This window comes from Balaenoptera borealis (assembly GCF_965194805.1).
Source record: "Balaenoptera borealis genome assembly, chromosome: X".
Classification (NCBI taxonomy): Eukaryota; Metazoa; Chordata; class Mammalia; order Artiodactyla; family Balaenopteridae; genus Balaenoptera; species Balaenoptera borealis.
Genome location: NC_138881.1, coordinates 5,867,625 through 5,893,744, shown reverse-complemented (window position 1 = coordinate 5,893,744; position 26,120 = coordinate 5,867,625). Strand labels below are relative to the sequence as shown.

General features: G+C 43.5%; 2 protein-coding genes across 31 annotated transcripts in view; one reads left to right on the top strand and one right to left on the bottom strand.

The window, feature by feature from the left end:
* Positions 1–20,091, bottom strand: part of LOC309619949 (uncharacterized protein) — a 552,071-nt gene extending 531,980 nt beyond the window's left edge. For all 7 annotated transcript variants that reach the window (XR_014239279.1, XR_014239280.1, XR_014239281.1 and 4 more), the window contains exons 1-2: positions 19,958–20,091; positions 4,526–4,605 (exon numbers count right to left, since the gene is read on the bottom strand). The gene's annotated coding sequence lies outside the window, so the exon portion shown is untranslated. The remainder of the gene's footprint in view (positions 1–4,525; positions 4,606–19,957) is intronic.
* The window catches only part of PNPLA4 (patatin like domain 4, phospholipase and triacylglycerol lipase), a 151,176-nt gene that overhangs the window by 16,188 nt on the left and 108,868 nt on the right, over positions 1–26,120 (top strand). For 8 of the 24 annotated variants that reach the window (XR_014239265.1, XR_014239266.1, XR_014239267.1 and 5 more), the window contains exon 1: positions 22,111–22,534. The exons of 1 other annotated variant lie outside the window; for it this stretch is intronic. Coding sequence is in view for 10 of the 23 variants with exons in the window: in XM_082375882.1 (XP_082232008.1) it covers positions 22,262–22,534 (273 nt within the window). In the remaining 13 variants the exon portion in view is untranslated. Of the gene's footprint in view, positions 1–20,656; positions 20,789–20,892; positions 21,013–21,110; positions 21,181–21,439; positions 21,524–22,110; positions 22,535–26,120 lie in introns of those variants that run through there. 15 more of the 24 variants (XR_014239271.1, XR_014239272.1, XM_082375874.1 and 12 more) reach the window with 10 other exon arrangements.

Sequence of the window (26,120 nt, the reverse complement as noted above, 5' to 3'; positions counted from 1 at the left end):
CCACTTTCCGAGAGCTGCACTTCTGATTGAGTCATCCCAGAACAATAATTCCAATGATGAGGAGACGTGCTTACTATTATCACAGAAACATGCCCACATCCATGGATTCATATGTGTACTGAACACAGACTTCCAGCAAAGCCAGACTACTGGCTGAGAAGTACCTTAGTTATTCTGGGGCATGTATATCCTAGGTTATGCGGACCTTAATGCCATAATCAGATTTGACATTGGCTGAGAAAGTCTCAACCAAGAAGACAGCACCAAGGCCTGTCAGAGCAACTACAGGTCAGATCTCTTGGGCAATTTCAAATTTCCTTTTGGACAGAGGTCTCATAAATGTTGTCATCAGGCATGTCATATCCAGCAGGGTCCACGTTGCCCTGCATGCTGTTAAGAGAACTAGTACTGAGACAGCTGATAAAGCTGTTGATCTGTTTTCTTTATTTTTTTATAAATTTATTTATTTATTTATTTTAAAATTTTTGGCCGTGTTGGGTCTTCATTGCTGTGCGCAGGCTTTCTCTAGTTGCAGACAGCAGGGACTACTCTTCATTGCGGTGCACGTGCTTTCATTGCGGTGGCTTCTCTTGTCGCGGAGTGCGGGTTCTAGGTGCGCGGGCTTCAGTAGTTGTGGCTCGCGGGCTCTAGAGCACAGGCTCAGTAGTTGTGGCGCACAGGCTTAGTTGCTCCATGGCACGTGGGATCTTCCCAGACCAGGGCTCAAACCCATGTCCCCTGCATTGGCAGGCGGATTCTTAACCACTGAACCACCATGGAAGTCTCTCTGTTTTCTAAATTTAATTTCCTAAGTAACAATTGCTAGCATTCATGCGAAGGTGCTTTCAGGAACCGAAACAGTGATGACATGTTCCCTGCATAAATGAATCAGATGAGATGATGAGACCTCGGTATTGCAAAACTTAGGTGGGTCATGTGGAAACACAGCATAGTTCTATTTTTTTTTTAATTTATTTATTTATTTTTGGCTGCGTTGGGTCTTCGTTACTGTGCGCAGGCTTTCTCTAGTTGTGGCGAGCAGGGGCTACTCTTTGTTGCAGTGCGCGGGCTTCTCATTGCGGTGGCTTCTCTTGTTGCGGAGCACGGGCTAGGCACGCGGGCTTCAGTAGTTGTGGCACACGGGCTTCAGTAGTTGTGGCTCACGGGCTCTAGAGCGCAGGCTCAGTAGTTGTGGCACACGGGCTTAGTTGCTCCGCGGCATGTGGGATCTTCCCAGAGCAGGGATCGAACCCGTGCCCCTGCATTGGCAGGCGGATTCTTAACCACTGCGCCACCAGGGAAGTCCGGATAGTTCTATTTTAAAGAGTTCTTATTATCATAGCAAAACTAAGAAATTCTCTCAGCTTAAGAATGTCAAGAAGCATCCTGCTTACTTACATGGTGTCCAACACAACTGCAAAGCAATCCCTGAAAGCCCAAGGTGGGCATTATACTCAGTTCCCTTTAGAAGGAAAACAGCCTCCCAAAGCCTCAGTTCCTTATCAGCAGGAGATGGTATAATTTATCATCCAAACCAGGACACATGAGAGGGAAAGGGGGTGGGCTTATCAGCTGGGTCAATGGGCAACAGGTGTCAGCTGCAACTGTCCTGGGTAAACAAAAAGTTACCCCAGTTGTCAGAAACAAGCTTGTTGGTTCCGTTCAGTCATTTTTGCCCCTGGCTACACATTAGAATCATCTTCGGAGAAAACACACATACACAAGTATACACCTATACCTACATATGCATACACCTATACCTACATATGCATACACATGTTTACATGCACAAATACATATGCATATGCATATACATATACTGAGATGTCTAAGCCCTACTCCAGACCAATTAAACAAGATTTCTAAAAATGGAGTGAATCTTGGGCATCGACAATTTTTAAAAGCTCCCCCAAGTGATACAAATAAGCAGCTGGGCTGAGAACCACTAAACTGGACACTCTCCAAAGCTTTTCCAGATCTCAAATTCTGGGAGTATAATTCCTGAGAATGAAGTTCCCACCCTCGCTATGGTCAAACTTTTAGTCTCCTTTCTAGAACACAGAATATTTCATACCAGTATGATAATAACCAACACGTATTTGTGAAGAGTTTATACTTTACAAACCACTTTCTCAACATCATCTTTTTTTTCCCCCTCACATTAACTCCATGAGAAAGTCAGGTTGGTTATTATTATTATTGACTTTCTACAGGTGAGGAAATTGAGGTTTCAAAGATCAAATACACAGGTACCAGGCATCTTATACAAGAAGCATAGGGAATAATCATGCCCACATCTTGATTAGAAACGGCAGCAGACAGGAGCAGGTGCCTGGGATTCCTGCCACACGGTCTGAACTCCACTTCTATGATTTATTAGCTTGATAAGCTGGGGCAAGGTATTTAACCTCTGCAAATATCATCTCTAAAATTAAAATAATACCAGTACTCTTGCTCCGTAGCGCTGTGGTAAGTACTGCATAAGATTTTACATGGCAGACCTTAGCCCCGGGTTGAAGAAACAGTAACAACTGTATCATTGTTGTTGTTCTTGTTACTGTTACTCCTCTCCCTCTTCACCCTCCTTTTACTGCTATAATTATTGCTATTACTACTACTACTGCTAGAAATAATAATAATCATCCCGGCTATAGGCAGAGTCAATGGCCCTGCAAAGAGACAACCTTAATCACAGTAAAACCCTTTGAGCTAATCTTTACCCTCTTCCCACATACTCTGCCCCCAAACCAAAAGGAAACATGAATATTCTTCAGATGAGACACTCTGTGAAATCAGACACCCCCAGCCAGGTAACAGTGTTGAACTCTGGAAGTCTTTGGTGTATACAGCAAACCATCAGACCCTAGACAGATGCTCAGCTGGATTTAGAAACCGGGGTGAGAGCAGCCTTGGAGATGTGCTATGCGAATGTGCCTTCGAGGAAGAACCTATTGGGCTGGCCAGAAAGTTCGTTTGGGGTCTTCTGTAAGATGTTACAGAAGACCCCAAACGAACTTTCTGGCCAACCCAATATTTATCAGCTGCAAGGAGAACACTTAGCTGGCAGCCTCCAGTGGCAGACCCCTGGGGTCTGCTCCCCTGTTTAGATGGAAGCCCCACACTTTGGGGGGAAGCCCACAGCTTCCCCATTGGTGGAGTATGGTCATCAGTACGAGGGTCTGGCCATTTCTGCCCAGTGCCTTGCTACTCGAGGGCCATCTTTGCGCTAGAGCTGCCGCTGGACCAGGAATGCAACCTGTGGTTCTTCGTCCTCCATCCCCCCTTTCACAGTATCCGATTACACTGTGACGTAGACTTTCTGGTGAAAAATAACACAAAGCACCCCCATACATGTCAAATAACCCTGTCAAGGATGGTGGGGTGGTACCCTACACAACTGAGAAACAATGAAAACAATACAAAATGTTTTGTTCCAAAATTGTATTATTTCATGACTTTCTAAGAGTTTATTTGGAAAACTCTATGGAGTTATAAAATATGTCTGACTTGTCTCTCTTTCTAATGAAGTGCCTACAACATGAGGCTTAAAAAAAAGTGATTATGGATCATGTTCTATTCATGTCATCTTTGTTTTGCAAATTAAGTTTGTTATGCCACATTAGCTCAAAGATATGAATATTTTAATAATGCCAGATCTATAAATTGCAAGAAAAATGAATTAGAATTTTAAAATGCATTCAGTTCCAAGGAATTGGATTTCTTGAGGATATATTTTTCACCTAGAGAGAAAAGGTATTCTAAATTACTGTGTTTCCATTTTAACCATTTAATTTCATTCTCATTTTGGTAATTCATATTTTTCAACATAATGAAAACATTAAAAACAAGCAAAAGCTAAATGGTAAACTATTTTAAAATATTAGTTGGACCTAGTAATCTAAATATTCTTAATATTAATATTATTATGGTTAAGGATAATAATAATAAAATAGTTACAAGTGACAAAAGGTATTCTATACTCTTTGCATGTATTAATCCATTTGGCTTCAGAAACATTTTACATTTTAAGTATAATCATTATCTTCTTGTACATATTGACAAACATTTTATAGGTTACTTGATCTGGTAAGTTAAATATTTTTAATGTTAACATTGTTTGGGTTGAAGATAATAATTATGCAATAGTTAAACAGTTCTTACTATGTAACAACCAAAATTCTAGGCTCCTTACATATATTAACTCATTTAGCCTCATACACATTCTATAATTTAGGTGTAATCATTATCCATGATGTATGAATTAAGGAACTGAAAAACAGAGGTTAAGTAACCTCCCCAAGGTCACACAGCTATATGTGGTACACCCTGGATTTGAACCAGTCTGCATGAACCAGGAAAACAAATGCCGACTTACCTTAAGCCACATCAATTAAACTTGCAGTCTGTGTGTCTGTATGTAAATGCACATGCAAACTAAGTAATTTTAAATCAAACTGATTTGACTTCAACAAATGCATCTGAATTTTAAAATCCAAGTGAGTATGGTCTTTGTCAAAGTACTCACCCTGAATATCCGAGGCATGTTCAGTGTGCTCTGGCAGCCGCCTCTCTTGTTCAAATGAGTCTCACCTCGCAGAAGAGCTCCTGCAAGTGATGAAATGAATCAGCAAGCTCCACAAGAAAAGCCAGCTCAGCACTCACACCTGTCTGGTTCTAGGCCAGAACTAGAATTTTCCAGTTGTGCATCAATCATTTTGTCAGACCTCTTGCATAGTCAATTATCAGTAAATAGTCATTAAGTACCTACTGTATGCCGTTCCCTCAGCTAAATCCGAGCTTTTAAAAGGTAAGTATGACTCTACTGAACTAGCAGTATTCACAGAAAAAGAATCCAATTTATATCAAATATTTATCATTTGCCCCTCTACGGGACAGTCAAAATACCCTAAACTTTTGAAGACGATTCCAAAAAAAAGAGCTCCCTGCCTTTTCTGTGGCTATGATGCAGTCCTGATAATGCACTTTTTTCCAGTTTTATTGAGATAGAATTGACATACAGCACTGTGTAAGTTTTAAGATGTAGAACATAATGATCTGACTTACACACATCATGAAATGATGACCACAATATGTAGTGAAGCTCCATCATCTCATAGAGATACATTAAAGAAAGAGAAAAAATATGTATTTTTTCCTTGTGATGAGAACTCAGGATCTATTCTCTTAAGAATTCCATATATAATGTGCAGCAGTGTTAATTATCTTTATTATGTTGTACATTACATGCCTATTACTTATTTATCTTAGGACTGCAAGTTTGTACCTTTCCACTGCTTTCATCTCATTCCCCCTCTTGCCACCCCCCATCTCATAATCACAAATCTGATTTTTTTTTTTTTTTTTTTTGCAAGTTAAGTTTTATTTGGGGCGAAATGAGGACTGCATCCCAGGAGACAGTGTTTCAGATAGCTCTGAGAAACTGCTCCGAAGAGGCAAGGGGGGAGCCAGGTTATATAGGAGTTTTGCAACAAAAGGGCAGGTAGTCTGAAAGTCATAAGATTATTGTTAATTAAAGGAAAACCAGGTATCTCAAGTTAAAGAATTTAGGGCTTTTCCATGTATGGGAAGATGCAAGAGTCTGGGTCACTGAAATCCTTCCTTTGATATGCACCTCAGCTATCTGGGGCCAGTATCCTGTGTTTTCATATCCTGAGTTTCCTCAGGGCTCACCGCGGGGAGTGGCTGCAGTCTGATGGCTGCTAGATGGCAGGTATTCTTTCCTTCCTGAGTTCCCTCAGGGCTCACCTGCTCACCTGGCTGCAATCACTGATGACTGTGACATCCTTTGTTTACTTATATGGCAGGAAATATCCGATTTCTCAAATCATCCTCTTGGTCAGGAATTCGAACAATACTTGGGAGACATTTCATGACCAAATTTAGTCCCATGGTGCTGGGAGGCTCATCCCAGATCAGGAGAAAACTCTTGTTGATATGCCACTCCAGGTGCTAATTTCCGGATTTGGCCCTGTTGATAATTAAAGATTCTCTGGATCCTCTGTCTAATTATGATCCAGGAGACATTTTCCCTTGTTGCTTCTTCCCATACCTAGAATCACACTATTACAATTATTTTATGTTATAAATGTGAGAAGTTTTACTGAGGGCCTGGTTACACACTAGGTACTGTGAGAGACAACAATCTTATAAAACAGACAGGATATAAGCAATGCAGCTAGTAACACTGACAAAGCCATAGTGCAGCAGGGAGACACAAAGCGCAAACAATTTGGAAACAAAGAACAAATTAAAACACTGATTAGTGTAACTAGTTGTAATCCAGTTGCAATAAACCATCAAGTCCACAGGAGAGCCAGCTGGAGAAGCCAAATTCTGGCAGGTCTGAACTCTTTTTCTATGAGTCTGTTTGTTTGTTCTTGAAGTATAATTGACCTTCAACACTATGCTAGTTCCTGTTACACAGTGCGGTGATTTGATACTTCTATACATTTCAAAATGATCACCATGATTAGTCTGGTCACCATCTGTCACCACACGAAGATATTATACAGTTATTGACTCTCTGATGAATGCAGTTTTGAACTCTTTACCCGTACTCTGAAATTCCACTGGCAGGATACAGCTCAGGAGTCATGCTGTTTTTTAACATGTGACCTGACCCCAGGGACGGGGTTAGGCAGGATTCCACATCACTGGTGCCACCTTAATTTAACACTTACACTCCTGTCTTGCAATAGCTGGTGTCATCTTTTCTCCCTCATTAGACTGTAGCCTACCTGCCTCATTCATTATTATATCCACGGGTCTGTGAAAATGCCAACACACAGAGCACTCACAGGTGATACTGCTGAAAAAATACATTCATAGATTAAGGAGACAGTTAATAACCTCTTAACAAGACTGTGTGGAATAAAACACTTCAAAGTATGAGTTCTGATAGGTGTGTTAAAAAATCTATCCTATTACTTTATAGACGGCCTTGTTCTTCGTGCATTTAATACTTCTAGCACTGACACCCATGGCATGTCGTAATTTATAAATTTATTAAGATGCAAGTTCAGACAGCATTGTTAAAGCTGTTGGGAAGACATCATTTAGGTGGTGAAAAAGCCTAGCAAATCATCAAACATTGATATCTAATACAATCTTTCTTCTCTTTGTCATTCACAAGTGGACACTATTATGCATTAAAATGATGTTCACAAGTCTAGGTTATTGATAAGATGTCTGGAAGCAAGATATGAAAACAGGAGTCTTACATACATTTAATATTAGGTCACTGACTGTATAATCAATTAAGTTATTGGCAGTTACTGGGTTAGATTATCTCATATTGATGGCTTTTTATATAATGCTTCGTACTAAGTTTGAGATAGAAATCTCTAGAAAGTAAATTATACATTACATTTACCTATGTGTGTTGAGAATATACACCATACATATTAATTTTACATGGGTAGTCATTATTTTGTTTCTCTAAATTTGTATTTGTATTTGTTTGTATTCTCTAAATTTTCTATGAAGAATGTTTCTTTAGAAATAAGACAAATATTTTATTTCTTAAAAAACTAAATTCTTGGGCTTCCTTGGTGGCGCAGTGGTTAAGAATCCGCCTGCCAATGCAGGGGACACGGGTTCGAGCCCTGCTCTGGGAAGATCCCACATGCCGCGGAGCAACTAAGCCCGTGCGCCACAACTACTGAGCCTGCGCTCTAGAGCCCATGTGCCACAACTACTGAGCCCATGTGTCACAACTACTGAAGCCCGCGTGCCTAGAGCCTGTGCTCTGCAACAAGAGAAGCCACCACAATGAGAAGCCCGTGCACTGCAATGGAGAGTAGCCCCCGCTCGCCGCAGCTAGAGAAAGCCCGTGCCCAGCAACGAAGACCCAACACAGCCAAAAATAAATAAATAAAATAAATAAATTAAAAAAAAAAAACTAAACTCTTATAGGAGTAGAAATAACTCACACTACTTTTGTGAAATAATGATTCCCCCTTGAGTGTGTGTGTGTATATCCATATACAAACAGTTCAAAAGCATATTTTCATGACCTAGAAGTTATATTAGCAATAGCTCTAATTATGAGAGCTCTTTAATAGGAAATTATACCAGTTAATATAGAAATTATACTTATTTTTAAAATTTAGTTTTCTTCACTAAAAAAAATGAGTTCATAAAGTGGACTCAATAAAGTAATGGCTATTTAGAACCTCAATGAACATTTTAGATACAAATAAACATAGAAACAGTCTAAACAAGTAACATACTCTATAGCCATTTGACTTTTATTCAGGACAGAACCTAATTCATCTACCTTTGAAATCAATCAGTACTCTATAAAGGTGAAGGAGGCAAGAGATGAGAGGGACAAAAATGACCATATTAATCTCAGCTTTTTTTTTTAACATCTTTATTGGAGTATAATTTCTCTACAATGGTGTGTTAGTTTCTGCTTTATAACAAAGTGAATCAGTTATACATATACATATGTCCCCGTATCTCTTCCCTCTTGCATCTTCTTCTTTTGAATGTTTACATATTTGATTTTATATCGGGATTTCAGTCATGTCTCAAGGAAGGCACACAGAGCGGGCATTCTCTCTGCAGGTGATGTGGGGAATGATAAAGCACAGGCATCTGGGTCTGAAAGTTGGCTGCCTTCTCTCTGCAGGTGATGTGGGGAATGATAACGCACAGGCAGGGGAGAGCCCGCTGGTTTCTAACTGGACTAGGGCCATGTTAAAGTGAGACCTCCCTGGCTCTCCCAACCCTGGGAATTGGGGCTTCTCTCTGCCATTTACATCCTTCTGGGATCTGCGGTGTCCCACTCGCATCAGCCAGCAGGGGGCAGCCTGGAGACAGTTATAGAAAACAATAAACACGGACCTTGTGAGGAAACCTATTTTCACATATGGGTCAGTTCCATCTGGCATTATGTTTGTGGGATTTTGCACGTCATCTTGCAGGATGCAGGCCCACTCTTCTGAAAGTCACTCAGTAACTAAAGGCAAACATTTCTGAGAATCTGCTGTGCTCAATTGCTACCATCCCTTTAATCGAGTTCCTTGGACAAAATCAAGGATCAGAAGTTGTCTCAACACTTTGAGAGCAGCCAATGAATAACCGGGGGGAAGGGAAACCATAAGATAGTGATAATAGTCTCTCAACAGTGTGCACTAAGACAACCCCCGTTTACTACTTTCCAGTAAAACAGTTAAGGGTACAGCTTTGCCCTCTGACGAACCTGGGTTTCTTTCCTTTGCTCCCTTCTATTTGGCCAGGTAATCTGGGAAAAGTGCCTTAGCGTGTGTGAGGCCACTTTCTCTACCTGCTTCAGAGCATTGATTGTGGAGATGGAGATGAAGAACATAACACAATTAGCAAAGGCTCTGGCACACAGTATGGGCTCAGTAACTATTACCTGATTACTATTAATTATGATTATTCTTCATGCACAGGACATTTAATCCAGTGCAAAGGTGCAGCAGAAAGTGTCAGGAGTATCTGTCCAGCCCATGAGCCTCCAGGCCTTGGCACCCATCCCTCACCATTCCTCACTGCTTGGACCAGGGATGGATCCTGATACACATTTGGCCAATCATATACCGGACATGCAGCCTAGAGGGAAAGGGAGGCTATTCTTTGTGCCGTCTGGCTGAACTGAGGGGCTCCCACGTTTGGTCACGTGCACCTTGAGAAGCAGAGAGAGCAGATCTCCTGAGAGGAAGGGAAATAAAAGAGATGCTGCATTAGAATCCACAAGACCCTGGCAATCCACATTTGCAGCAACATGGATGGACCTAGAGATTGTCATACTGAGTGAAGTCAGTCAGACAGAGAAAGACAAATACCCTATGATATCGCTTATATGTGGAATCTAAAGAAACGGTACAAATGAACCTATTTACAAAACAGAACTTGAGTCACAGATGTAGAAAACAAACTTATGGTTACCAGTGGGAAAGGGGGGCGGGTAGGGATAAATTGGAAGATTGGGATTGACATATACACACGACTATATATAAAATAGATAACTGATAAGAACCTACTGTATAGCACAGGGAACTCTACTCAATACTCTGTAATGACCTATATGGGAAAAGAATCTAAAAAAGAGTGTATATATGTATATGTATAACTGATTCACTTCGCTGTACACTTGAAACTAACACAACATTGTAAATCAACTATACTCCAATAAAAAAAATTTTTAATTAAAATGTTAAAAAAAAAAAAAAAAGACCCTGGCAATCCAAAGCAGAAGCATGGTTTCTGCAAGCTTTCCCCTTTTTAGTGCCCATCCCCCCTAGACTTCCATCGGTCCTTGGGTTCTGTATTCTAACAAAAATTTTCTTTATCCACATATGATGATTTCTGTTTTTTTCTCTCAGCAACCAAGGGAGTCTTAACTAAGGCAACGAATCTCAAAAACAGAGAATTTTTTTAAAGAGCTCATTATTTTATAAGTAGAACCCAATAATCAAGACAGACTCATTTCAGGTGCAGCAGAAAATTTCTTTTCTTCCCTTTTCCTCCAAGATAATATCTGGGTATACAGGAGAGTACTTCTGAGCAGGGCTAGCTAGACGGACCCCATGCTCAGAAGGCTCTCACACCTGGTTTACTGCTCTGCTGTCACCATCTTGAAATTCTTAATAATTTTACCTCTGAGCTTGCATTTTACAAGTGAAGTCCGATGGGACAGTAAAGCGTACACACGAATGAGCAGAGCAGAGGCATGCGATGTGCATTTCTGCCTTCCCTTGCCACCGCTCTCTTGCATAGGGTCTGCGGTGCCCATGAACAGGCGCGGAATTCCAGTGGACCCGCAACGTGTGGGAGACACCCACTCTCACAGCCAGCACAAGGTAAGCACGCCACACCCAGCACTGAGCCGGCAGGGGTGCTGCCAGCCTCAAGAGGACACGTTATTCATCCCCACCAGAACTTCCTACAGATGCAGAAAGAAGGCACAAGGGTACTAAGAAACACAAACGACCAAGAGAGAACCTTATTACTCCCTTTCTCCCTGAGGTCACTTCCCTGTATTGGCCAATCTCTTAACCTGGAAGTGATGACATAGAAGAAAAGTGAAAGAGTAACTCTAGTTGTTTTCCTTGCAGTCCGTGCACATTGGTCAGGTGGAGAATGACCAATGTGGACTGGTCAACAGGCTGTGCAGAATCTTCTAGACCCCCTGATGACCAGGCTGAGGCTTATTTTAGCACTGGCTTTCTATGTGGCCACCTCCGTCGCCCAAACCTGCAACATGGCTCTGGCGTCGTGGTGGCCAAATTGAGAACTTCTTAAGAACGGTGGTCCTCAGCCCTGGCTACACCTTAGATTCCCCTGGGAGCTGTGTCTTCCTAATGATAATACTGACGTCCGGGCTCCATCCTACACTCATCAAAAGGAGCAGAATTGAGACACTGTACTGGTGTACCACAGTTCCCAAGGCTATGTCTGCAGAAACAGGCAGGGCGATCATTGTCTACAAACCCCATCCCAACATACAAACGTGAGAAGTGGGGGATTAGCACACTGATTTTCTACCTCAACACCCCTCCTTCCCTCACTCAGCTGTGCCAGGGGGTGGGATGGGTTTTCCCCCTTTGCTTAGGCAGGGACTTGCCCTAAATCGTACCCTGAGTCCCCTTCATCCATAGGTAGCCAATCCAAATCAATAGTCCTCGTGCCATCACAGCACCTGACGTGGAGGCCCTAGGCAAAGAGGCTGCACCAAAGCTTTGGGCATGAACCGTGCCGCCTCGTGTGAACAGAGAAGGGAAGAGACCCCCAAGCCTAAGACGCGAGAACTCCCATGTTTAACAGTTTGCTGCAGGACGAGCCTCTAAAGATCCTGGGGTGACGGTGCAGCTGGACAGGATCACTGCTGCCTTCACTTATCAGTGTCTTTATGACAACGATCGCTGTGAACGCCCCGTGAGTGGACATCTGCTTTTGAACATCTGGCACCGGGGGGACAGTAGAGCAAAGCAGTCAAGGAATGAATCCTGGCTGAGCCAACGATCAAGCGTGCGATCTCGAGAAAGTCACTTTGTCTCTTTGCGCCTCATTCAGCCATCGTCGCCATGTGAGCGCCACTGTCCGTCGCCCCACAGGGTTCTTAGGGACGCTGAATGTGCGTTGGCGCGGGCAAGGCCCCTGGAGGAGACAGACAGCAAAGACCACGCAAGTGCGTGTTCAACAAGCAGCAGTGAATGCAAATTTGGCGTTGCTCCACGCCTTTGAGCACAGAAATAGAAACCAAATAAAAGCACGCCCAGAGAGCCTTTGCACTGCAGAAAGTATCACTCACACTTGCCACTCTAACACAGAAAGTACAGAAAAAAAAAAAAAAAGGCATAAGTCAAATGTCAAGAAAAACGTGTAACTAATAGAAATGCCTATGATTTCAACAATTACGCGTCAACATCTGACGAAAATACACCTCGGGTGGGTGGCCCATACAAGTGGGGTCACTGAAATGAAGTCTACATGGTTACGAGATCCTTCTCACTCAATATTAAGCAAAAATGTTATTTTAGTTTCTTTGCTAACTGAAGGAAAATAACCTTTACACCCGTCTGTGTTCACAGAATGCTGAAATGAAGCTAACTTATATTTTAAATATTATCTTGTGAATGCTTCCGTACCCTACAGAATCCACATTTTTTCTATAATACAACTGGGAAAATGGGGTCATGTTGGTGATGAGCTGATTTCCTAAAATTTGGAGTATATGAAAAAAGTAAACTAAAAATAAAATTTGGAGTATACGTGCATGAAAAAACAGGAAAATTAAATTTCAGAATTACAAAGACCTTTTGGAGACCCTTGACCTTACAATTTTACTTTTACAGCTGCTTTTTAAGTGCAATGTGGCCATGCAGCTACTCCAAGGACTCTGTTAAGAAAAGTTCACTTTCTGAAAATGGCCCTTCAAAAGCATGCTAAGAGTGCAGTCCTGCTCCCTCAAGGTGAGACAGTGAATAATATATGGGAAAGAAAGTCTGGTGCTTAAAATGACAGCTTAAATAGGGCTCTCTGGCTTCCATGTGGGAATTTAGAAATACAAAACTAATGTTAGGCTGGAGGTAGACTTCCCCAAGCAAGGAATGCTGTTGAAATGACTTTGAACTTGCCATCTCTTTTATTCACAGAGAATGAATTTTGTGTGTTCATTATTTTAAATATCTCTGCCTACTGGGAAATAGCACAGTTCATCAGAACTTGGGATTTTTTTTTTCCCCCAGGAAAAACTGAATCAGTCCATACGATTCAACAAATACGTCTCCATAATACTACAACATTCTAACAGTCACTACTCTGCCGCTAGTTTTCTGAGAATGCAAGCCCTAACAGAAGATTCTGAAATTACAGCTGTCTTTTCCATGTCAGCCTGGGTCCTTTCAAAATTTCACTTTGACCTCCATTTCAGACTTTTAACCCATTTTACCCATTCGTTTTGTAGCTTTGTGAATAGGGAATGTATCTGTGTATAGTTTGCTATAACACATCACTTTTGCCTTAGAAATTCTGTGAAGATGTTGTAAAGAATGATTTTGAAAGTTTATGTTAGCGGTATATTTCTTATGGTTTTAAAATCAAATATGAAATACATTAGTGGACACTCACCAAATGGTGACTCTACTCTTTTCCCAAATGCTCAGAAGTAAGGGATGATGGGAGGACCTTTGAGATCACTTCCCGCTCTACAAAATGCTTTTGGTAGAAGGGCATTGTCATTATTGTCACAGCTGTTAAAAACAAACATTTATTTAGCATCTACTTCTCTGACCCTATATGTAGGATAAGATCCTTGGTAGCCCTCCAAGAACCACAGCTCCCTACATGGAAATTTATCACAGGGAAACATTTGCATCCATTTACACCGATTTGGTGAGCAACAGTCTTGTACCATCTCTAATATCCAAAATAGCTCATATAATTCAAAAGAGGCAAACAAAACTATTGATTAAGTCAATGGTGAACATTTATGCCAAGCAGCATGTACTGTTCATCTAAACATACCTAAAATCGCAACCAACTTTTCAATGCCCCAAACATCACAGTCGTGTTCTTATTTGTTTGGGGAAATACTCGCCAGATGAATACGTATCACGAAGTTTTATATATCAAAAAGACTAAATTTCCCTGTCTTATGTAGAGATTGTAGCTGCATTTTTGCTTGTTTAACTCAACAACTATTTATCAGGTACTGCAGTGGATGTTGTTGGTTTAGGCCTGCCCAGCTGACTCCATCTGGACCTGGCAACGCTTCCCCTCATTCTGTCCATGGTCTGCAGGACTCGCTCCCCCGTTCATGGGCTCACATCACTGTATCACCATTTGCTGTTCACGCTGACTCTTCCAGGGACACGCATGCGACAAAAATAGAACCAGCAGGAGTCTTTTTCTAAGTTAGAGAGGTGGGTAGTGGAAGAACTTTTCCGCTGATATGCTGAGAGTCTGTGAGGCTGCCAGCAGCCTCCTGGGGATGTCCGGACTGCAGAATGAAACTAAGATGAGAAAAACAGGAAATGGCACAAGGGTGGCCTTCCAGCACCCACTGCATGCTTGATCCAGACATCTCCACAGTTAGTCCTACCTCTAAACCTCCCCATATTTGATATTTGTCCATTTTGGCTGCGCTGGGTCTTAGCTGCGGCACTCGGGATCTTCATTGCGGTATGTGCAGCATGCGAACTCTTAGTTGCGGCATGTAAGTGGGATCTAGTTCCCCAACCAGGGATCGAACCCAGTTCCCCTGCACTGGGAGCATGGAGTCTTAACCACTGGACCACGAGGGAAGTCCCTAAACCTCCCGATATTTGAACTAGCACATTCTTTTTGCTTAAGCCAGTTAGATATCTGAAACATATAAACTAAAGATTCCCAACTCTTATAAACATTTAGCTACCTTCTAAATGCCGGCAAAAACCAAGAAATAGGGATTTCCCTGGTGGCCCAGTGGTTAAGAATCCGCCTGCCAATGCAGGGGACACGGGTTCGAGCCCTGGTCCGGGAAGATCCCACATGCTGTGGAGCAACTAAGCCCGTGAGCCACAACTACTGAGCCTGCGCTCTAGACCCCGTGAGCCACAACTACCGAGCCCGCAAGCCACAACTACTGAAGCCTGTGCGCCTAGAGCCCGTGCTCCGCAACAAGAGAAGCCACTGCAATGAGAAGCCCGTGCACTGCAACGAAGAGTAGCCCCCGCTTGCCGCAACTAGAGAAAGCCCGCGCCCAGCAATGAAGACCCAACGCAGCCATAAACAAACAAATAAATAAATAAAATCCAAGAAGTACAAGATGGTCCCTGCTCCAAATCAACTCTGAACATAGAAGACGGAGGCAACCGCATTTCTAACCAAAATGAAAGGTGAAAAATACTACCGCAATGCCTCAAGCATGGTAACAAAGAGAACGGTGTGGTTAATATTGACAGAAGGTGTTTGAATTTAATCCAAAAGGACATACTGAGACAAGAGTTTTTTAGGCCCAGAAGAATAAGTAGAACTTAATAGAGTAGAAAAATGTGAAAGTACATTCCAGTAAGAAAAAACAGTGAACTAAAAATGGACAGTTTATCCACTAAGATTTTTTTTTTTAATTTTCTAATGCCTACTCCAGTCCTTGTCATATATTAGACACTGAAGTTTATTTAAAGAGTGAACAAAGGCATGAATACAATTGATTAGATACATGATTTATCTGGAGTTAGGACCCTGGTCAATGACATGACCCCCTTCTATAACACTGTTCCTAATGGAAATTATGTTCTCTTTACAATAACCTACTTTATGACACAGCTTCCAGGAAAAGGAGTAAACCGAGTGACTTACTGCTGTAATTGATAAATGCAGAAAGGGTAGCCTTAGTTAACTGCTTTTTTTTCTTCTTTTCCAGATGCAAACAAGTTTCCTAAATGCTATAAATTTATACATCACATTTATTAAACACTTTTACCACTTTTTAGTAAAATTATAAATGCCTAAATACGAAGACCAATTACAAATTCTGACCAAAGAAAGGACTGAAGGAATAACAAGTTTCTGAGACCCGTCAAGGACCAAAGAGCACAATCCTGGGCACATAATAAGAACTTACTAGCTCACTAATTCATTTCTGAACCACTGTAGGGGAGGAAGGTCCGTGAGCACCGTTGTAACAGTTATATGAGACAATGGGTACAAAGGACTGGCATGGAATGGGCCCTCAAAAGGCATAATTAATAATAAGCTTCCAGCAAGTAGGAGTAGATGCAAAAACAAAATACACCAGAATTCTTATTTTCTCCCTTTGAAATGAGGTGATTAGGTAATTGGATGTTTTGGCAATTAGGCTGTTTCTTTTGACGACAGCATCAGTAATGATGAGATCCTGTACTCCAAATTAAAACAGAGTAGTATTTTGGTGAATTTGATGAAGCATACGGCACCGAAGCTGACATTCTGTTTATCACTCAGCGCTATCACCTGTTTGACACTGATATTATTTCCCCAATAATCCCCTCCACTGGAGGATAATTATCTGAAGGGTAACGAGAAGGACTATTCCCAACCATCTGTACGAACTGTGGACCACAAGCAGCCAGGTCAAGGGCAGAGCTGTTTAGCAACAAAGAAAACAGGGCAGAGAGAATACAGATTTTCTTTTATTGGGTTTTTAAAAAATATTTAGGACCCTGTCAGGCATTTGATATCCCACTCCCACCATCACTTCACAACACCAACACCTGGCTACCAAAGATCTAAACCCCTTTTGTATAAAAGATATCTCTTAAGTATGAACATTTTGAAAGCTTCTCCGCTCTATCTCACACTTATGCAGAATATCAACTGCAAGCACTGTAATTAAGTAATTCTAATACAATTACAGAAACACTCAGAAACTCTTTCTACCTTGATCTCTCAGTTCAGTGTATATTATATTTAGAACCTTTCACATATTAAATTAAAACAAAGCTTATACATAAAGGTTACATTTTTTAATGTTTTTTCTAATAGAAATAGCTTGATATTTAGTTTCTATGCCATGTTAAGATGATCTATAGTGTACACTTTCAGATGTCTCCAATCCTAAGTAAATTACACTTCTTAAGGACGCCTAGTTTTGAATTGTTTTCAAATGTCACCAGTCTGGTTACATACATACATTTGCATATATATGTACATATATAACAGAAAATATATTACATATGTAATTCATATACTTTTTGAAAAAAGTATTCTTCCATTTAGAAAAGAGTCACCCAAGGGACTTCCCTGGTGGTCCAGTGGTTAAGACTCCATGCTCCCAATGCAGGAGGCACAGGTTTGATCCCTGGTCTGGGAACTAAGATTCCGCATGCTGCACAGTGCGGCCAAAAAATAAAATGAAAAAATAAATAAATAAACATAATCACCAAAGTACCATCACAGCTCTATGTGAGAAAAGAGTCACCGAGTTTTACTTCAAGTAGTTGGTTCTTCTAGCGTATTTCTAACAGAGAGAAAACAGGTGCAATGGAAAAGGCACTTACATTAGTGAGATCTGTTTAGCTTGCAAGATTTAGAAACTCGGTTCTAACTCATTTAAGAAAACGAAGAGCAAAGGGCGGGTGCGGTGTGGGAGTGAGCCAGGGATGGTCGCAGTTGCATCCCCAGGCTCAAGAAATGCCATCACACCTACTAGGCCAGCTCCTCTCTCTTTCTCAGCCCCGACTCCCTCTAAACTGCCTTTATTCCCGGGCTGCCCCTCCACAAGGTGGCCTCCGCTGACGACCGACGCCTCCTTAGAGAAAACAACCACCTGTGGGAAGGGATGGGGCCTCCTCTGCGGGTTCACGTGGGATGCCCTACTCCACGACTGCAGAACTGCCTTGCTCAGAATTCTACGGTGGTCTCAAAACAAGTGAATGCTTCAACAAGGCACAGAGCGTGTGGTGACCCGAGGTATCACCTTGAGGCCCCTGTGGCAAAGGGCGCTGCTGTGTGTGTCAACGGTGTGGCCACAATCCCCTGAAATTAAAGGCTGTGCGTCTAATCTTTAAAGTGCATCGAGTTCAGCGTGCAGGGCTCTGGGAGGGGGTGACAGGGGTGAGGAGTTCGTACACGGAGGGAGGGTACGGGTGTCTCGGGGAACGATGGCATGTGCCCCACAGAGCTGTTCTCCTGTGCTAAGATGCCAAGGTTGGAAAATAAATGCCACCGCATGGACAGTAGACTGGAACATGAGATTACACTCAGACACTTTGCGATAAGGCTCAGTCCTTGGGGCAGAGGTGTGGCAAGAATCCCTTATCCCTCCCTGATCCCGTACCTTTCTCTCTTTAGGAGAATACATGATCAAATCTTGCGGGAGGAAGCTGGGGGTGTGGAAAGCCTTGGGCACCTTGTGTCTGTGCCAGCTGCTCTCGTAGGTACCTCCCAGAGCTAAGGGTTTGCTACCCCCCAGCTCAGTGTGGACATGCACAGCACCTGTGTGTGGCTTTGTACGAGCACACGATCGCGCCTCTGCAATTAACACATCGACTGTCTCCCTACCCTCTAGGCTCTAGATGAGGCAGAACTGTATTCCTGTCAACTTCGTGTGCCCTGAACCAGCACTATGTTTGTTACACAATGGATACTTAAATGTTCGATAAATGGCTAGAAAATAAACCAGTTCAAAACTAAACTACGGGGCTTCCCTGGTGGTGCAGTGGTTAAGAATCCGCCTGTCAATGCAGGGGGCACGGGTTCGAGCCCCGGTCCGGGAAGATCCCACGTGCCACGAGGCAACTAAGCCCGTGAGCCACAACGACTGAGTCTGCACTCTAGACCCCGTGAGCCACAACTACCGAGCCCGTGAGCCACAACTACCGAGCCCACAAGCCACAACTACTGAAGCCCGCACGCCTAGAGCCCATGCTCCACAAGAGAAGACACCGCAATGAGAAGCCCGTGCACCGCAACGAAGACCCAATGCAGCTAAAAATAAATAAATAAATTTATTTTTTTTAAAAACAACTAAATTACTAAGGAAAATAGAGAGGCAAAACCAGGCAAAAGATTTTCTGAAAAATGTCCTGAAAAGGCAATTAAATTACTATACACTCACATCACAAGAGTAACTTACTTACATCCAACAATCACAACAAATATTTATTAATCACACACTATGTGCCAAGTGCCAGGCATGGCGCTGAGATTATAAAGACAAACGTGAATGAATCTGATATTCTTCCTTACCTTAGGAAGCGGAACCTTTTAATTAGTTGCATGTGGGTATGACATGGGGTAGAAGGGAGAAAAGAGGAGAGAATTTTTTTAAAAAAAGGTTTAAATTGTTAAGAATTACATTATGGAGCTTTGTGGACACTTTTCCCGTGACCCTTAAATTTGGCGGGATCTCACTCACCGGCAGGGGTGGTAATAACCGCTGATCTCATCTTTCCTTTAAGCAAAGGATCCCAAAGCCGCGGTGTGCATCCTGGTTGCCCCAGCGACAAATTTCTCACCTGTTTTCTGAATCAACCTGCTGCCAGTGTCCCAAAGCAGGAAATAGGTGGCCCTGCCACCACTGCAAATTCTGGCTCTGTGGACCTTGTCCCTCCTTAAATTTTCGATGTCACCACACCACTTTAAACCAGACCACCCCAGGAGTTAGACCGGCGCTTTGCAAACTTTAGGGTGCAGAGCAATGCCTGGGGATTCTGTTAAAATGCAGACTCTGCTTCAGGAGATCTGAGGCCTGGGATTCTTCCTTCCTAATAAGTTTCCTGGAGGACGCTCTCTTGGGAAGACCACACCCTACCAGAGAGTTAGAAGGCAATGGAAGGACGCAAGAATGAACAGCTTGTCCTTCTATATTTCCTGGATATACACACACTTGCCCTTCCCGTCACGAAATTCGAATGGTAGTGAAGAATTCAGAGTAATGCAATTGTGCTATGCATAGGCATTAGGGTGTCTGCAAGATCAGCTGTCTCAGAAGTCTACTTACAAGAATACACACGAGATCTCTTCCTTAGTCGTGACATCCACGGTTCCTGCTTACAGAAAGTGTCGTGGGCCAGAGCCCAGGTCACTAGCACCCCAAATGAGGGAGAAAGAAAAAAGTCCAAGGTAAAGGCCATCTGGGGAGCTCCCACCCACTCCCTCTCCTGCTTAAGGTAGAGACACTTGTGTGTTTCGGATTCTCTTCTGTTCTTCAGTGAGAGTAAATCTGTCCTTAAACAAGGGGGCCTGGAGAACCTTCAACCGGAAACTCTGCAATTCCTTAAGGCTTGCTTGTTAGGATTAGATAGGGAAGACATTGCTGAGGGAGAGAAGGAATTGTCAGTCCTTTGAATCCGGGAGGGAATGCGAGTCGAGTGGGTCGCCTTAGAAAGCTGCTTCTCAGATCTACCCAGAGCCAGTGGTGCTACCAGATGACAGAGGCCGGTCTGCTGAAGGCCTGCTATGCAGCATGAACGTTACGATTTAGCACCAACTCGGATTTTACCATCCCATTTTGCAGAGAAGTCACCTGGGCAGCTCAGAGAGGTCGCATAACCCACCCAAGGCCACACAGCTTAAGGCGGGCTAAGGGTGTGAACGCTGCCCAAAGCCATAGTGCGGCCTTTCCAACAAGGCTTAAGGAAACATCAGAGGTAGGCTTCCAAAAGCTGCGGGGCATTCAAACCCAAGGTAGCCCCTAGACCCCGCCCTTACAGGGACAGCTGGACCGCCCCGAGGCTGAGGGGGAGGGAAACCACTTCCGGACAACAGCCGCCAAGGCCAAGCACTTCCGGTACACAGCAAACGAGGGTCGTTCGGGTCAGCCGACTTGCAGGTGAGGGCCGGCCCGCAGGTGGCGCATAGGGACGAAAATGCATCCCGAGGTATCCGAAGACAGTTTGACTCGAGACGAGAAAGTCTTATCCCTTACCCGCGCTAGGGGACACCAAGGTCAAGCGCCCGAGCGCGCGCCGCCATGTTGAGTCCAGCGGTTTAAGTGGACCAGGCGGAGCCTCGCGGACGCTCGCGTCGGCGCGATGACGTCACAGACCCGCGCGGGTAGGCCGGCCTCAATCCCTTGTGCGGAAGCTTCCTGGGCGGGCGTGGTCCGGCCCTGATAGGCGGGGCCGGGTTGAGTGACGGCCCTGCCCCGCCTTCCGGTTAAGGGATGGGGGGTGCGGGGCGGGGGGACGATGTTCTACACGGAAGTGCCTCAGGCCTGTATTGGTAGGGCGGAGCGCGGGGCGGGCGGGGGGCAGCTTCCGGCCCCCCGGTGGTGGCTCCCGGGCGAGCGGGTCCGCGTAGGCATCCCTGGGGGTGTTGCAGCAGCGACCCTCGTCCCGCCACCCCCAGACCGCAGGATGGGGGGGACACTGGGCCTGCGCACGCTGGGTCGGCCCCCCTGGAGACCCATCCCCTTGTCCCCTCTCCAATCTGAAGAAATTAAACCCAAACCGGGGGCTCGGCTGCAGCGACTGAGCCTCCTTTCGCACAGGGCCTGGCTCCGCGCATCAGAACGAGGGTTTTCGGTTCCTAAATTCCAGGCCGGGGCCAAGTGCCCAATCTGAAGGTCCCGGGACCCCCGAGAAACCCTTGAGGGCATCCAGGGGGAGCAGTTTTGGCGGAGGCGGGGGGGGGGGCACTGTTTTATACACGTGGTGAAATCGTTCCCCCTGAAGTTTCGTGAAATATAGTTTCATCGTTAGATTTGTTGCAAGTATCAGGTGATGCAGATGTCATTTCTTTGAGCCTCCAGTTGCCCTCGCCAGTCATGACCTCAGTTTGTCTTGAGAAACTTGGCTATGAAATACACGGCATTGTTGAATAATTGAGGATTGCATTATTGAATAATTGAGAGCATCAGGTTAAAAAAACAAAACAAAACAACAGCAACAAAAAACGGATGCTCACGATGGAAACGGTGGGGAGCGAAGCCATCTGTTTTAAATTCACTGATGCACTCGCAAAGAGCAAATGTGTCTTTCATTTGAAGTTTGCTAACGTCTCTAATGATTTTACCAGTAGCCCACACCCCCAAAAGTATCAAAAGGTCAAGAAAAAAGGACCAAATGCCTTGCCAATTGGAATTTAACCATTTGGTTTTTGCCAAGTAATTAAAAAGTAGGTTGCATAGTCTATGTACTGAACAAATATAGACTGTTGTAATTTTTTTTTAATTAATATGATTGTAGTGGGTCAAGGTGAGAGAGGGAAAAGTTTCCTTGAAAGCTTTGGGTGTTTAATTAGACTTTAATTGAAAAGATTATGCTTAGAACAGAGAATTCTGTATATAAAAGAAAGCCTTGGAATGATGACTAGCATAAGAGTACAGAGCATGTGGAACAAACTATACCAACTTACGGGCATTTTGGGGGTTTGTGTCACCAATTTCACAGCTAGAATGAAGCACATCAACTTGTCGTTTGCAGCGTGTGGGTTTCTTGGCATTTACCACTTGGGGGCAGCATCCGCACTTTGCAAACACGGCAAAAATCTCCTGAAGAATGTCAAGGCCTTTGCCGGGGCTTCTGCAGGATCCTTGGTTGCTTCTGTCCTGCTAACAGCGCCACAAAAAATAGAGGTAATTAAGTACTAACTAGGCTGTGTTTCTCATGCAGAAATTACGCCCAGACAACGAAGATGATTTTTAACTATATACTAAGTTAACTGCAGAGAAATAATCCTTTGCCTGGGAAACAGAAAAGGTTGACTTTAAAATTTAATCATTCGGGATCTCTGCTTTCCATTTGGAAAAGATTATTTTGAGTGACAACAAGACAAGGAAATAAAATGCCTTCTTTTACTCTAGAGTGTTTATCTAGTCTTAAGATTCCAGCTTTGTTTCTTTCAAGCAAAGGATATTTCTCCATTAACTGATCATGAGAAGAGAACAGAGCCTGTTCTCAAGGCCTTGAACGTGTGGCTGATAAGTCTTTGCTTGCTCCTGTTTACAGACAGGCATATAAACTAAAATGTTGGCCTGTAATCTCTTTTTTTTTTTTTAATTTTTACTTAGTTTTGGCTGCGTTGGGTCTTCGTTGCTGCACGCGGGTTTTCTCTAGTTGCAGCGAGCGGGGGCTACTCTTTGTTGCGGTGCACGGGCTTTTCATTGCTGTGGCTTCTCTTGTTGCGGAGCACAGGCTCTAGGCACGCTGGCTTCAGTAGTTGCAGCACGTGGGCTCAGTAGTTGTGGTGCACGGGCTTAGTTGCTCCGCGGCATGTGGGATCTTCCCGGATCAGGGCTCGAACCCGTGTCCCCTGCATTGGCAGGCGGATTCTCAACCACTGTGCCACCGGGGAGGTCCCTGTAATCTCTTTTAAGGGGAATGATATTGGAATTTAATTTGTTTTTCATTCCCACAGTAAGAAGACGCCCTGAATTCCAAGCAGTTTATCTAGAAGTAATAAAAATAAGCATTAAGTATTTCATTTAATATAATCTATGTTTTTAAAGTCTGTTTTCTGCTTCTAGACAGCCATCATGCATTCTCTGTGAGAACTGGCTTCTGCAGGTGGAGAATATTCTATTTCTTAATTACTTACATTCTCTAGCAGCTTGGAATAGTAATCAAATAATGATTAACACTTCCGTGCCCAAGGATGAATTTGTCACATTTAAATGTTGAAATCCACAACATTTTAAACATTAGAAATCTTGTTTTCAAATCTCTGAGGAGCTGCTTATGGAAGAGAAACTGGACTTTAGACCAGTTATTCAGAAATCCACTGCTCTTTTTCTTTTTTATATACTAGAAAAGTGATGGAAAATTTTAGAGATTGTACAGGATGAGAACCTGAAGTCAGGGAACGTATGCATGAAGTGTGCAAACTCCCCCCAAAGTGGCAGACTCATGTGCTTTGAATTGCAAGCTCGTCCCTCCCAGCTCTTTATTTCCTTTCTGAAGCAGGGGGCTACTAAGGGGTCGTTTACTCCTGTTCAGTGCAGTCTCCTTTAGGTGGGAGCAAATCCCGAGCTTTGGAGTTGGGTAGATTTGGTTTCGAATCCTCAGCAGATTTCGAAATATATTAAGTGTGATTTAGAATTAGACTGATTTGGAAATACTGTGATCATATAGCCCCTTCATTGAAATTCTGTGATGTTCAGACATTGAATCCTTTACCTGAATTTGAGACTTTTGATATCGGTCCGATTACCTGTTCTTATTTACATTTTCAATAAACTGGAGATCCAGTCGTATTGTCTCATTGTGTTGGTCAGACCCTGGGGGTAACTCTTTATCGGGCGCTCACGTTGGCAGGTGGGAAATGATTCTCTGGATTCGCCTAGGGCATCCTCGTTTCTCCTTTCTCAAAATCAGTTTTCAGCCATTTGCCTTGAGGTTACTTTACTTCTTTTCTCTTGAGCATTTGACATCTACGCCTGGAAGGATGGCTTTGAGCTTTCTTAGGAAACTGTCTTCTACCTACTCAAGTCCCCGTTAGCTCAGTTCTCCCTGTTGGTATCTAAGTTCTTCGAGCTTCGTGGTGTTGTGACAGAGATGTGAGTAATGAATCCAGTTCCGAGCTGGTGCATGTATAATTAAGAGCACCACCTGACGCTGGTGTACTTTAGGTGGCAGGCAGGTTTAGACTTTGATATGTTACAAGCTCAGCGCAGCCAGCCTGCCCTCAGCCCTCAGGATTTGCCAGGCATGGCGTTCGACACAGCGGGGAGCTAACTCAGAGATAAGTGCATTCCTTAGTAGGTTTCCAGTCTGGTCAGGGGCCGTGTGTGTGTGTGTGTAACCAAAAATAATACAAGAAGATAAGCTGGGTGTGCAGTGTGGCTTAGTAGAAAGAGCACACATTGGGGGGGCCACCCCCACTTCTCACCTAGAAGTCCACAGCGGCTTCTTGACAGGCAGGCCTGCGTCTGCTCCTGCCGCCTACAAGCCACCTACCTAAGCATTCACAGTGATTTCACCCAAACACACATCTGAACCTCTCATCCTGTGACCTCCCCCCCTCCCACCCCCGGGATCCCTGTTGACTCAGGATGGGGTGCAGATTTCTTTTTTTTTTTTTTTTTTACTTTTTATTTTATATTGGAGTATAGTTAATTAACAATGTGATAGTTTCAGGTGTACAGCAAAGTGATTCAGTTATACATATACATGTATCTATTCTTTTTTAAATGCTTTTCCCATTTCGGTTGTTACATAATATTGAACCGAGCTGCCTGTGCTATACAGTAGGTCCTTGTTGATTATCCACTTTAAATATAGTAGTGTGTACATGTCAATCCCAAACTCCCAATTTATCGCTCCCCCCATCCTTCCCCCCGGTAACCATAATTTCATTCTCTAAGTCTGTGAGTCTGTTTCTGTTTTGTAAATAAGTTCATTTGTATCATTTCTTTTTAGATTCCTCATATAAGTGATATCCTATGATATTTGTCTTTCTCTGTTTGACTTACTTCACTCAGTATGACCATCTCTAGGTCTATCCATGTTGCTGCAGATGGCATTATTTCATTCTTTTTAATGGCTGAGTAATATTCCATTGTATATATGTGCCACATCTTCTTTATCCATTCATCTGTCGATGGACATTTAGGCTGTTCCCATGTCCTGGCTGTTGTAAATAGTGCTGCTATGAACATAGGGGTGCATGTATCTTTTCAAAGTATGGTTTTCTCTGGACATATGCCCAGGAGTGGGGTTGCAGGATCATATGGTAGCTCTATTTTTAGTGTTTTAAGGAACCTCCATGCTGTTCTCCATAGTGGCTGAGATTTACATTCCCACCAACCGTGCGGGAGGGTTCCCGTCTCTCCTGGGGCACAGATTTCTTAGTAGGACTCCCAGGGCCACGTGGACCTCAGCCCTCTCGTGGCTCACTGAGGTTGCCTTTCTGGTCTCTGTCCCGTCTGGGCCGCTCGCACTCTTCTCACTGCTCTCTCTGCCTGTTGCCCTCTGCCGCCTCCATCTCCTGCCCAACTCCTGTCTGTGTCTTAGGTCTCAGCCTAGCAAAGTGAAGTTGGAGGTTGATGCCCACTGTATGAGCTCCCAGTTGCTGCTGCAACAGATGACAGTAAACATAGCAGCTCTGAACAACGCACGTTTATTTTCTAACAGTTCTGGAGGTCAGACATCTCACAAGGTCTCACTGTCTAAAATCAAAGTGTCCGCAGGGCCACGCTCCCTCTGGAGGCTCCGGAGGACAGT